The sequence below is a fragment of the Alligator sinensis genome, unplaced genomic scaffold (assembly GCF_000455745.1).
Source record: "Alligator sinensis unplaced genomic scaffold, ASM45574v1 scaffold983_1, whole genome shotgun sequence".
Lineage (NCBI taxonomy): Eukaryota > Metazoa > Chordata > Crocodylia > Alligatoridae > Alligator > Alligator sinensis.
In genome coordinates this window covers 2514554-2526603 of record NW_005842015.1, presented here as the reverse complement: position 1 = coordinate 2526603, position 12050 = coordinate 2514554, and the positions used below count along the sequence as shown (strand labels likewise).

At 42.5% G+C, this 12050-nt stretch overlaps 1 protein-coding gene across 1 annotated transcript in view; it reads right to left on the bottom strand.

Moving 5' to 3' along the window:
- Window positions 1–11717, bottom strand: part of TRPM5 (transient receptor potential cation channel subfamily M member 5) — a 77172-nt gene extending 65455 nt beyond the window's left edge. The window contains exons 1-4 of the mRNA XM_025202136.1: window positions 11592–11717; window positions 4250–4430; window positions 1810–1976; window positions 1129–1137 (exon numbers count right to left, since the gene is read on the bottom strand). Of these exons, the coding sequence (XP_025057921.1) occupies window positions 1129–1137; window positions 1810–1976; window positions 4250–4430; window positions 11592–11717 (483 nt within the window). The remainder of the gene's footprint in view (window positions 1–1128; window positions 1138–1809; window positions 1977–4249; window positions 4431–11591) is intronic.
- Window positions 11718–12050: the final 333 nt, after the last annotated feature.

The window sequence follows — 12050 nt, the reverse complement described above, 5'->3', positions numbered from 1 at the left end:
TGTGTGGGGAAAGGCCATTGTGTTTTCATGCCCTCTGTAGATACTATCTTGTTTGCTCAGCACAGAGCAGCCAAGGAGTCCATCCAATCATTTCCTGCTGCCTCTTTTCCTATTTTTAGTAGGCAGTGTCTGGGGCATGTGTATCCTCTAACGTTATGTATGGCAGAGTCTTCCAGACACAAATTTTACCTTTGATTAGGACATAAACCCCAGGCCTGACTGAATAGGGCTTAGAAAGGGCATTTTTGTATCAATCTATTACAGCCAACCACAGAAATGGGAAGAAAGTTTGAGTTGTTTGAAGCAGACCATAAACCCAGAACAGACAGGGGGATCTCCTTCTTCAGGATTTGTTTTGTTTCTTGGTAGTGGATCATTAGGTCCATTTTAGACAGCAAGCTGTCTGTGTTTAGTGCTAAGTATAAAGAGACCTGGGTTTAGACCAGCATTGATGTCTATGGTGTCTTCATCTTAAAGTTACTGATTAAAATCCAGAATGTCTTGGTGTGGGTACATTTCCAGAAGTAATAAACCAAGAACACTCCACGCCAACTATACATTGGTCAAGAATTCAGATTTAAGGTTAGGAGAGAGCTGTATTATCTTATGCAATATAAAGAACTACACTTGCTTGCTAGTGCTGCATGTTATGGATAAAGATGGATTTTTGTTCACTTAAAAAAAATAAGTACCAAATCTTCCCTGTACAATATGCCCAGATATTATGGGTCAACATTTTTACCCCAACTGGAGATTACCGTCTGCCCTAGCTGATTCCTTCACTATTCCCCACTGTTGGTCCAGTAAGTGGGGCTTAAAGGCTGAGGAGGGGCTTAGTAAGAACAGAACACTGGTATACTCTGGCAGTCTCCCCACTCATGCAATGTTACCTTCCAGCAAACTTCAGAGCAGAAATAGGCACAGGATCAAGGAGCTGTAATCATACTATATATTCTGCTTCTCCATGTTAGTACAAACGTACAGATGCACACTACTGCTTAAATCATTATTGACATACCTGCTTTGTTATACTCTGACTATATAATAGTCAGTAGGCAGTATGTCTACTAGTTTGAATAGCAGAATTGAAATACCTTTGTTCAGTTCTAGACCCTGGTTTTAAAATACTTCATGGACCTTTAGCAAGTCATTTGGGCCAACATTTTTAAGAGCTTCTCAATCATACCCGGATTGAAAAACCTTGGACGTGGATTGCTGAGCACCACAAGCTCTTGCTGACAACAAATGAAATTGTGTGCGCTCAGTATTTCTGAAGCTCAGATCCACAATATGTGAACCTGGGTTTGCAAAAATTCAAGGCATCCAAATACAAATGTCATTTCTAAAAATTTGAACATTAAAATTTCCTAGTTTAGTTCCCTATTTGGCAAAGTAATTGTCTTTTTATGTTGGTTGTAATGTAGCTTGAGATGCTCAGATAAAAGTGATGTAAGAAAAAACAATAGTATTAGTTGTAGTAGTATTAATAGTAATATATAAATTAAGTTCTTCCTCCTCAGTCAGCTCTATCTTCACGGGTCCTAAACCAATGTATAATGCTGTCACCTGCTGGATGTTTGCAGCATTGTTAGTTAGGCAAGAGGAAATGTCTATATAGAATGCGCAAGAGAAAAATTCATAGATTCACATTAGGATCTAACATAAATCTTGATCTTTCCTGTTCACACACCTTTTTTTTAACCCCTTGGTGTGTCTCTAGGCTCTTTGTGTTGCTTAGCACTACCACCTATCCTTGGAGATGCTGTTTGTGTCTAATAAGATTTTTCTGTAAATGCTATGAGAAAGTACCTTTGCACTGTCCAGAATTTCTCTGTGCTGAATTTTTTCCAGTGAGGTTATTCCAATTGCAATCACTTTTACTTTGGATGAAGTACTAGCCAATGCATGATCTCTGACTGCTTGCCCTATGTGTCTTGTTATTCCAACACGTAAAGCACTGGTAAAGATCCAGGCACCTGAAATTAATAGGAAAAAAGATTAGATAATTGTTTTATTATCTGGCACCTAAGTACTTTCAGCTACATGGTTACCAGTGCTGGATCTAGGTTTTGCTGGGGCCTTTTTGTGCAGTCAGAAATACTGGGCCCAAAACCATAATCTTTGTCATTTATGGAATGATCATCTATATTAAACAGGAGGACTTTAATAAAGAAAAAAATGACATATTACAGGCCCAAGTAAACATGCTTCATACATTTTGAGTTGTAACTTTGTTATCTAACCGCTAACCACACATTATCATGCATCAGCAGATGCATGACAAATAGATTCAAGGAGGTGATACTTCCCCTCTATGCAGCATTGGTCAGACTGGAGTTGGAGTACTGCGTCCAGTTTTGGGTGCTGTACTTCAAGGATGTTGATAGACTTGAGAGGGTCCAGAGGAGGGCCACTCGTATGGTTAGGGGCTTACAGGACAAGCCCTATGAGGAGAGACTGAGGGACCTGGACCTCTTCAGCCTCCACAAGAGAAGGCTGAGAGGTGATCTTGCAGCTGCCTACGAATTCATTAGGGGGACATAGCAAGGGATCGGAGATGCTCTGTTCACCAGGGCGCCTCTTGGGGTAACAAGGAACAACGGTCACAAACTGACAGAGAGCAGATTTAGGTTAGATACCAGAAAAAACTTCTGCATGGTAAGGGTGGCCAAAATTTGGAATGGGATTCCAAGAGAGGTGGTGCTCTCCCCTATCTTGGGGGTCTTTAAGAGAAGATTCGATCGGCATGTGGCTGGGGTCATGCCTGCCTAGGCAGGGGGTTGGACTCGATGATCTGTTGAGGTCCCTTCTGACTCTAGCATCTATGAATCTTTATTTTCTAGCTTACACTCCATTTGGAAAGCTCTTTGCAGCACAGAGCTGTCTATTGGCCAAATGCAAGTCAATAAAGATATCATTACATTTTGCATAGTTGGGTTATACTAACTCTTAGCAAGAGGATAAGAGGGAGTTAAGAACATCTAGTAGCTGAGCAGTGGTGGTAGGCCTTATTAGTTCATTGCATAGGGAATCTGAGGGAATCCTAGCTAAATGAGAAACAGTATTTTCCATTTAATAGACAAATAAAAAATACAATAAAAATGAATCAGAGCCCTTTGTGCTATCCACTCCTGTGTATCATGGTCTTGCAGGACAGGAAATGTGTGCAAAACAGAAACTATGAAGAGCAGCTGTAATGATCTAAATAACTACTTCAGTTACTGGTGTTTCCTTAGTAGGATTTTTAGTACTCATTTGTTTTGTGTTTTTTAATAACAGAATGCAAAACTGGTCAGGGCAAGTCGGAATACGGTGGAGATGTAGAAGTAGACCACATAATATATTAAGAAAAATATGTAAACTGCTTGAAAATATTTTAACTTCAAAGTGAAGATCTGCTGATAAAAGCTAAGGAAAAAAAAGGCATCTTAAAAATTGTTTTCTAGGTGTGTTCAATCAGTTGCTGATTTTGGTGTTAGTTCTAGCACTAAAATGAACAGAAGGAGAGAAAATGAGCTGACTTCTCCCCTAGTTTGTGCATCATTTAATAGTTTTGTGTTAAACTGAATCCAGTTACAGATTCTGTTTTTCTAGTGATGATTTGCCCTTCACAGTGGATACAGCTTGACATTTTGACTCCAGGTTGTTTGCAAGGCTGTCACTTCAACAACATGCAAAACAAAAATAAACCCATATCTACTTGTAAGGTGTAGGGATTGAGATGGGGTTTTTCAAAAGAATTTGACTTCATTGGGAACAGAATTGGGCCACTTCTAAATTCTTTTGGAAATCCCAGATACAATACATATGAATCTTGTTATGCCCTTTTTCCGGGGTATCTCTGAGGGTATAACTGCACTTGAACTTTGAAGTGTCTGTAAATTACAAGAACTACTACTTACAGTAATTTTTTGTGGAGTAAAAAGTAAACTTTTGTGGTAGTCTTAGTAAAAGAACCTTATCTTCAAAGGAGAGGCAAGGATTTTTGTGACTTATATCTTTTATTGGACCAACTATAGTTGAGAGGGTCATAGACAAGCTTTTGGGTACCACAGTAACCTTCAACATCACCTCAACACTACCTTATCTTTAACAGCTATTTGCAGGCCCCCTTCCAATGAACCTGTATTCAGTTCATAAATGTGCTAGCAATCCCAATAAAATCTAAGGTTAAAGATCAGCATATGCTAGATGGGAATCTTCTAGAATGGAAAGGGGATTATTTTCCTAGTCTAGAAGTTGAACCCACCTGTGCTTTGAGCTGCCTTTACGAGTCCTTTTCTTAAGGTGTCCCGCAACCAAGGTTTCATCTGAAAGTCTTCTTCCTCTCCAACTAGAGACACAACTAAATTGGGAGCAGATAGCTTCCACTTGTTGATCATGACATCGAATATAACTCCAGGATGGATGGTACATGGAACCTTGACAAACTGTAATAAACCAAATGGCACTGAGTAAATGCAATGTCAGTAGGAGAACATGTCAGCAATATCCTACATCATAACAGCACCATAGTTCATTAATGGACCTCAGTATTTACAATTAGAGAGTTTGTCTCCTTCGCAGATCAGTTGAGGGTGGTGTTGCATGTGCAGCTTTTGAGAATAGAGATCTGTACATTAGGACACATGCTGTAGAACTTTTCTGATACAATTCTCACAGAAAAACTGCCATATCAAGACACATTCAATTAATGCGCTTTAAGTAATGCGCTTTGAATCTAGTACCTACATTGTGAGGTACTTGAAGAATGTGCATTAGCTTATTTTAATGCACATTAGATAAAGAGCACAGATTTACCATGATGCTTTAATGTGTGCTAAAATAAGTTAATGTACATTAAATTGCATGTGTAGATGCATCGCCAGATCAGTGAATGGATGGTTGTCAGCAGTTACGTGACCCCTATCATTGTACTGCCTACACTCTCATAGTCTTCAGTGTATCTGTCTTCCTCACACTTCTGTGAGGTAGGGAAAAGCTATTAGCTTCATAGTACAGATGAGGAAATTTAAGAGAGTGAGAGAATAAAAAGTATATCTGCAAGGGAGTTGCAGCAGCAATGGCTGCGTAGGGTAGGGTAGAATGTTTGTGCTGGTGAAATGGCCCAGATAATCCAGCTTGTGTCTGCCTGGAAAATGAGTTGTCTTCAGTCTGCTGTGATGAGTTTGCCATCTGATTTGCAGACCAAATCACCTATATCCAGCACAGGCTGGGACCACCACTTTTTTGCTGCAGAGTCAAAATTTGGGGTGGAGGAAGCCCAGTCTTGTCCTATTTATATGTATTGTTTTAAATTACAACTACCTACTGATGCAGAGGATGTGTTCATGGGGGATGAGAGTGACCAGTTATGAACTGGACCCGTGTTCATCCTGGCTTGTAAAAGCCAGAGCAGATGGGGGATGCTGCTGGCAAGGACTGTCAGTGTCTCCTTTTTGGGAGGGCAGGGTGTTGAGCATTCTTAAACTTGCAGTTGTCCAGTCCCCACTCAGTAAGTCATCACTTGATGCTAATTCCCTAGCCAGTTATTGCCACATCTCCAGCTTGCCCTTTCTTGAGGAAGTCAATTGAATGGGTGGCTGCCTGGCAATTCCATGCTCATCTGTATGCCATCAGTTTCCTGGACCATTGCCAGTTTGACTTTCATCCTGGATATAGCGCAGAGACTACATTCATAGTCTTGGTTGATGATCGTTGCCTGGAGATCCATAGGGGAAATTGTGCCCTGCTGATCTTGCTAGACCTTTCAGTGGCCTTTGATTACATTTGACCATGAGGCACTAATAAAGTATTCACAGGAGCTGGTGGGTATTCAGAGAACCCCTCTAAATTGATTCTGCCCTTTTCTAGCAGAAAGGTCCAAAAGGCTAGTGATGGGTAAGTGCTCACCATTTCCTCAGGACCTTTCTTTTGGGGTCCCCTGGGGCTCCATCTTGTCACCCCTTTTGTTCAATGTGTGTATGAAGCTGTTGGGTGAGATGTGTCTGGAGACTGAGTGAAGTACCATCAGTATACTGATGACACCTAGCTCTGCCACTTCTTTTCTTCTGACCCACTGGCTTCAGTTGGGAACCAGATAAGGGTGAACCAATTGAAACTGAATCCAGAAAAGATAGAGGGGATGGTGGTGGGCAGACCACTTGACTTGTAGGGATTGGGATTTGGAGGGATTAGGATATTGATGGGGTCCAGCCTTCCCATGTCATGTAGGTTCACAGCCATGGGGTGCTCCTGGATCCTTTGCTGCACCTGGATCTTCAGGTAGTAGAGGTGACTAGGAGTGCCTTTCACCAACTTCATCTGGTGAGAAAGCCATGACCCTTTCTTTCGGATTTGGATCAGGCCAACATCATCCATGCCTTCATAATTTTAAAACTAGACTACTGGGATGTGCTCTACCCAGGACTGTCCTTCAAAACCATCTGGAGGCTGCAGCTGGTACAGAACATAGCAGCCTGCCTTCTGATGAAAGAGACTGCAGGTCTACCCACGATGAAGTGGGTAGGTTGCCAGAAGTACCTTATTCCAGTCCTCCAGCATCTGTGTTGGCTCTGAGTAGCTTTCGGGGCAAGTCAAAGTGGTGGTTTTGAATTAAAAGGCCTTAAATAGCCTGAACCATGCATACTGAAGGGACTGACTTCTACCTCATGCCCCATTGTGATCCTTAAGGTTACCTTAACCTGCTACAGGTAACATCAGTACATAAAATCTGCTTGGCAAAAGCACATGGGAGGTCATTCTCAGCAGTTGCTCCTCAGTTCCGGAGCTCCCTCCTTAAGGCTCACCAGGGCTTTCTTACACGTGCAAGTGCTGCAGTGCTGGGTACTTTGAAAAGCTCCTAGCACTGCAACGCATGCAGTTGTATAAAAGGTACATGTATAAATGCCCCCAGAGCCCAAGCCTGGAAATTGTCCACAAGATCTTCCTTTTTGGTAGGCATTTAGCTAGGCCAGTATTTTGTTTAGTGGGCCTCTCTTTTATTTTGTTATTAGAGTCATAGAAAATTAGGGTTCAAAGGGACCTAAGGAGGTCATCTAGTCCAGCCTCATGCTCAAAGCAGGACTACCCTCAATTATATCATTCCAGCCGAAGCTTTGTCTAGCAGGGTCTTAAAAACCTCCAAGGATGGAGATTGTACAACCTCTCTGGGTAACCTGTTCCAGTGCTTTACTACCCTCCTCATGAGAAATTTTTCCTAATATCCAACCTTAACTACCCTTGCTGCAACTTGAGACCATTGCTCCTTGTTCTCCTTGACCATCTGCCAACACTCCATCCTCTTTAGAGCCACCCTTCAGGTAGTTGAAGGTTGCTATTAAATGTCCTCTCAGTCTTCTCTTCTCTAGACTAAATAAGCCCAGTTCCCTCAGCCTCTCCTCAGAAGCGATGTGCCCTAGCCCCCTCACCATTTTCATTGCCCTCTGCTGGACTCTCTCCAATTTGTCTATATTCTTTCTGTAGTGGGGGAGCCACCCAAAACTGGGCACAGTACTCCAGATGTGGCCTCACCAGTGCTGAGTAGAGGGAAATAATCACTTCCTTAGATCTGCTGGCAACACTCCTACTGCAGCCCTGTCTGCTGGCAACATGCATAATGCAGCCCAGTATGCCATTAGCCTTCTTTGTAACCAGAGCCATCCCTAAGGGGGTGCAGGGCCCGGGGCAAATCAGCCTGTGTGGGACCCCCTTAATACCATGTGGGGCACATAGGACCCCCGCAAAGGCAGGGCATGGGCAGGGGCAATGTTTCCCAACCTCCCCGCCCCATGGCACACTTACATGGGTAAATGAACATCGCAGCACACCAGATGCAGGGGGAGAGGTGGTGGCTACAATTTCCAGCCAGAACACATTTAACACATCAAAAGAAATTCTTACCACACAGGGCGGGGGGGCAGGGAAAAATCTCAAACGCAGCAGCCACTGCCAAACACGGGAGGGGCTGTGGCCTCTTCACCCAGCTCTGTGGGGCCCCCCAAAGTGTGGGGCCCAGGGCAGTTGCCCCAATTTGAACCCCCCCAAGGGATGGCTATGTTTGCAACACTTGACTCATATTCAGCTTCCTAGCAAATTGCCTGTCAAGAATGATGGTGGGGCAGGCAGTGATGGAGCCCTGTGCCCCGCCTCCCCCTGATCCAGGCCTGCTCCTTCCCTTCTCCCCTTTCCCCTGCTATTTGAGGTTCAGCCCCACTCCCCCCTCTCCTGCCATGTCAGGCCCAGGCCCACTCCTCCCCTCCCCCTTTTCCCCCTCCCCCCCCGCATCAGACCTGGGCCCGCTCCTCCCCTCCCCTCCCCCTCCACTCTGTTGCCATCTCTTGTCCAGAATGCTCTTGGAACACTCTGATTGGTTGTTTCAGACAACCAATCAGAGTGCAAATAAAGTATTACAGAAAGATGACTAAGGATTTTATAATATTAGTATTGTCTACTGTAACCCCCAGGTTCTTTTCTATTTGTCCTTTTCTACTTGTCTTATATTCTATTTGTCTGTTTAAAGCTATTCTTTTATCTTAATATTCATTGGGAAGAGCAGCATATAAATTATATACATAAATAAATAGATGTCCCTGAGCTAGCTTGCAATAGCAACATGAAGCTTAGCGTGAGCTTATTTTACTCATTCTCAGCAACATAAATTGGGCCACCTTAAGTTCTGTTCTTCCACAGCTAAACTTTTCTTGGCACTGAAGCTGGCTAGTTAAAGCTAACTCAGGTTGGCAAGTATAGACATGCCCTTAGTGATTCCCAAAGTCAAAAGTTCAAGTCTAGTTTTTTGTTTCCAATAATGGCCGGTATCAGGTAGTTCAGAAGAAAGTCTAGAAACTGTCTATGGACAATATTTGAATAACCTGTCTAACTTCCATCAGCTTAGAAGCTGAAGCATGAATGTTTCTCTATCCAGTATTCATATAAATGTTTTGTTGTATCTTTTCCCTGCTACGTTCTTAAACTCTTTTTTTTTTTTGTGACAGTGTGCTCCACTGCTTGATCCATTGTGTGTCCTCCTGACCTCCTCTGTGGTGAAAATTAATATATTATTTTATTATTTTATGTCCTTATCCTTCTCAGCTGTGTTCCTGAGTGTTTGGTACTCCAGCTGACCCAGTAAGTTACTGTTTTTAAAACCGAACTGAGCAGTTATTTCTAGCTTCCCTGAATATGTTCCACATGAAAGGAAATGTAATAGATGGTTAAATGTATTGCAGTAAGTCTTCTGCATGCTGCTTCTTTCTGTATTACTTAACTTTTTTGTATGTCTTTGGTAATATGCTTTTCAAACTCCTTCCATCTTCCTAATTTTCTTGTTTTGCTTGCCTTAATGTTTGCTCCTTTGTTTTGGATTTTTATTTTCCAAAAATACCTGTTTGGTTCAAGCAGTTGAAGCAAAGGCTTCTTTGCCTCTGATGCTATATGTGATAAACATGATTCACCATTTTCTCGGGATTTGGATTGGCACTAAGAGATGAAAACAGATAAAGGATAATGCAGGATCAGTCTGAGGAGGTAAAACAAAGTACCTCAGCAATAAAAAATGTTTAATGAAAGGTGCATTGTGTTGCTGGGCCATTATTGTAAAGTAGAAGCAGTACAGATACTCATTGTATTGGTTTCCCAGCCCACTATTCAGCTCTAGATGTACTTTGATCTATAACAATGGCTTAATTTCCTAAAGCTACTGAATGAGGTTTTTCATTTTATGCCAATGTACTTTAGAAGTTACACTGACGTAAAGTTTATATATACACAAGATACTTCACATCAGATGTTGTGCCACTCCTGATAAGTCTTGTTTTTATTAAATAGGGTTTTTTTAACAACTTGGTGTTTGTGTAAGGGTGGTTAGAGATGAAAGACCTACAGGAGCATTACAAAATGCATTAAAACCACAATATTTAACCATGGATTACATTTTCCCTCATGTGGAACTTATTCAGGGAAGCTAGAAATAAATGTTGAGTATGCTTTTAAAAGCAGCAACTTGTAGAAAGCTTCTGAAGTGCAATACTCATCCTGGCCACTTCATAGTCTTATAAATTCCACATGTGTTATCATTTCCAGGAGTCAGTCCTTTCCCCTCTTTTTCTGTTTCATAAGTAAGCCTTTTGAGCCACAAACTGAAAAGCAGACCTTGGTCCATATATTCTGCTCCAGTCATAAATAAGAACTGCAGAAAGCCTGCCAGGAGCCAGTGGAAAAATTCTCTGGCATAAACATTATGTTGGGACACTTAGAGTAGTCTTCCTAGGAATATTAAGGCATACTTAAGGGTGCAGAAATAAATCAAGCCTCTGTGTTTTTTTGTGGCAATACTAAGGAAGATGTAACATAAAGCATCTCTAGGGCTGACTAAATTACTGAAGGGGCTGAGTTGGTTCTGCAGCAGCATAGAATCTGAAGGGCACTGTTACCCAGGAGAGGGAAGAGGGGAATTAAACCCCCTTCCATTCCCCATTTGCTTGCAGCTGCTGCCGGGGCTGGCCATGCCCCCTGCTGCTCCGGCAGTGAGGGTGGGGGGGGAGTGGGGGGCAGGGGAGGAAATGCCTGACAGGGACTGGTTCACCTTGGTCAGGCAGACCCCGGCTGGGGTGTTCTGGGGGAGAGGGAAGGGAGGGGGGAATAAACCCCATCCCTGCCCCCTTCACCTTAAGAGGCCATGTCGGTCTGGCGTCTGGCCATGCCTCTGCCTCTGCCCTGGCTAGAGAGCCAGGGGGCAGGGCCAGCCCTGGTCTCTGGAGCAGACAGCACAGCCCAGCCCAAGACTGAAAAGCATGCTGGGATGCTGGGGGACTCCGATTTAACTTAAATCAGGAAGGCATCTGGGACAGAAGTTCTATAAACCAGTTTTACCTCAATCAGTTAAGTCTGATACTACATTCAGCTAAGTTTATCTTAAACCAGTTTCAGTCATTTTGAAACTGGTTTATGTGCACTGAACTTCTGTTCTGTTACAGGTTTAAACCAGTTTCTGATGGCTTAAACTGGTTTATGTGTAACTTCTGTCCGTAGCCTTGAAAGCTGCCCTCAGAATTCCATGCTGCTACTGGTTCAAGCCTTGGAGGACAGGACTTCTGGAGCTGATGTAGGGATTGTGGAGGATTGGGCATGGGGGAGTATTTTGCTAAGCAAAGTCCAACCGATGGACTTCTAATATAAGCTGGGCAGATGGCAACAAAAGACTCTTTGAGAAGTGGGAGGTAGGAAGTTATGGGAGAGTTTTTAATAAAATGAGTAAAGGATACATTTTAAAAAGTGAAAAAGACAGTAGCTTGATAAGAAGAGGTTAAATTTGCAATTGTTCTAAAAGAAAGGTGGGATGGGTTCAGTAAACTAAAACTATCAGCCATTTCAGCATTACCACATAAAGTACATGGCAAGTCTTTTTAGGCAAATGATGTTATTACCATTGTTTTGCATCTTATTTTAGTTCAGATTGTAAACCCTCAGGTCAGGGACATATCTCCATATGTTCTTGTATAGCACCAAGCACTGTGAAATCCCAGTCCTGCTTTTTTGACCTCTCCATGCTACCATAATAATGATAAGATAACTAAAGGGCCTGAAACTCCTTAATGGAAGAAGCAGAATACCTTTCCACGTTTCTTTCCAGCTGCTATGAAGTCAATTTCTCCTGTGCAGCATGGCAGTTCCTTTCTGAGTACATCTTCCTTGTCGTTACCACAATGTTTTGCTCCTGTGTCCTCCATCAGAGTCATGGTGTGATTGCTGGTACAGTCAGATGCTCTAAAATAATGTAACATTGAAAGATGAGAGCTCCAAGATATTTTGGTATAGATGGGGAGAGTCACAGTATCCACCAAAATAAATTTCTTTTGTTCCTTTTGAATAATTCATATTTTATTTCAATATTTTCCGCTCTTTGTATCTACCATGAACTTCTGAAACTAGGAACTGCTTAGAAGTTGTAGCACAATGTGACTAGTCTTTGTAGGCACCTATACACATGCAGCGAAGCTGATCCGACGTGCTGTAATTATAGCACATCAGAGCAGATTTGATTAATTGAGTTCCCCCCCTCCCCCCCACAC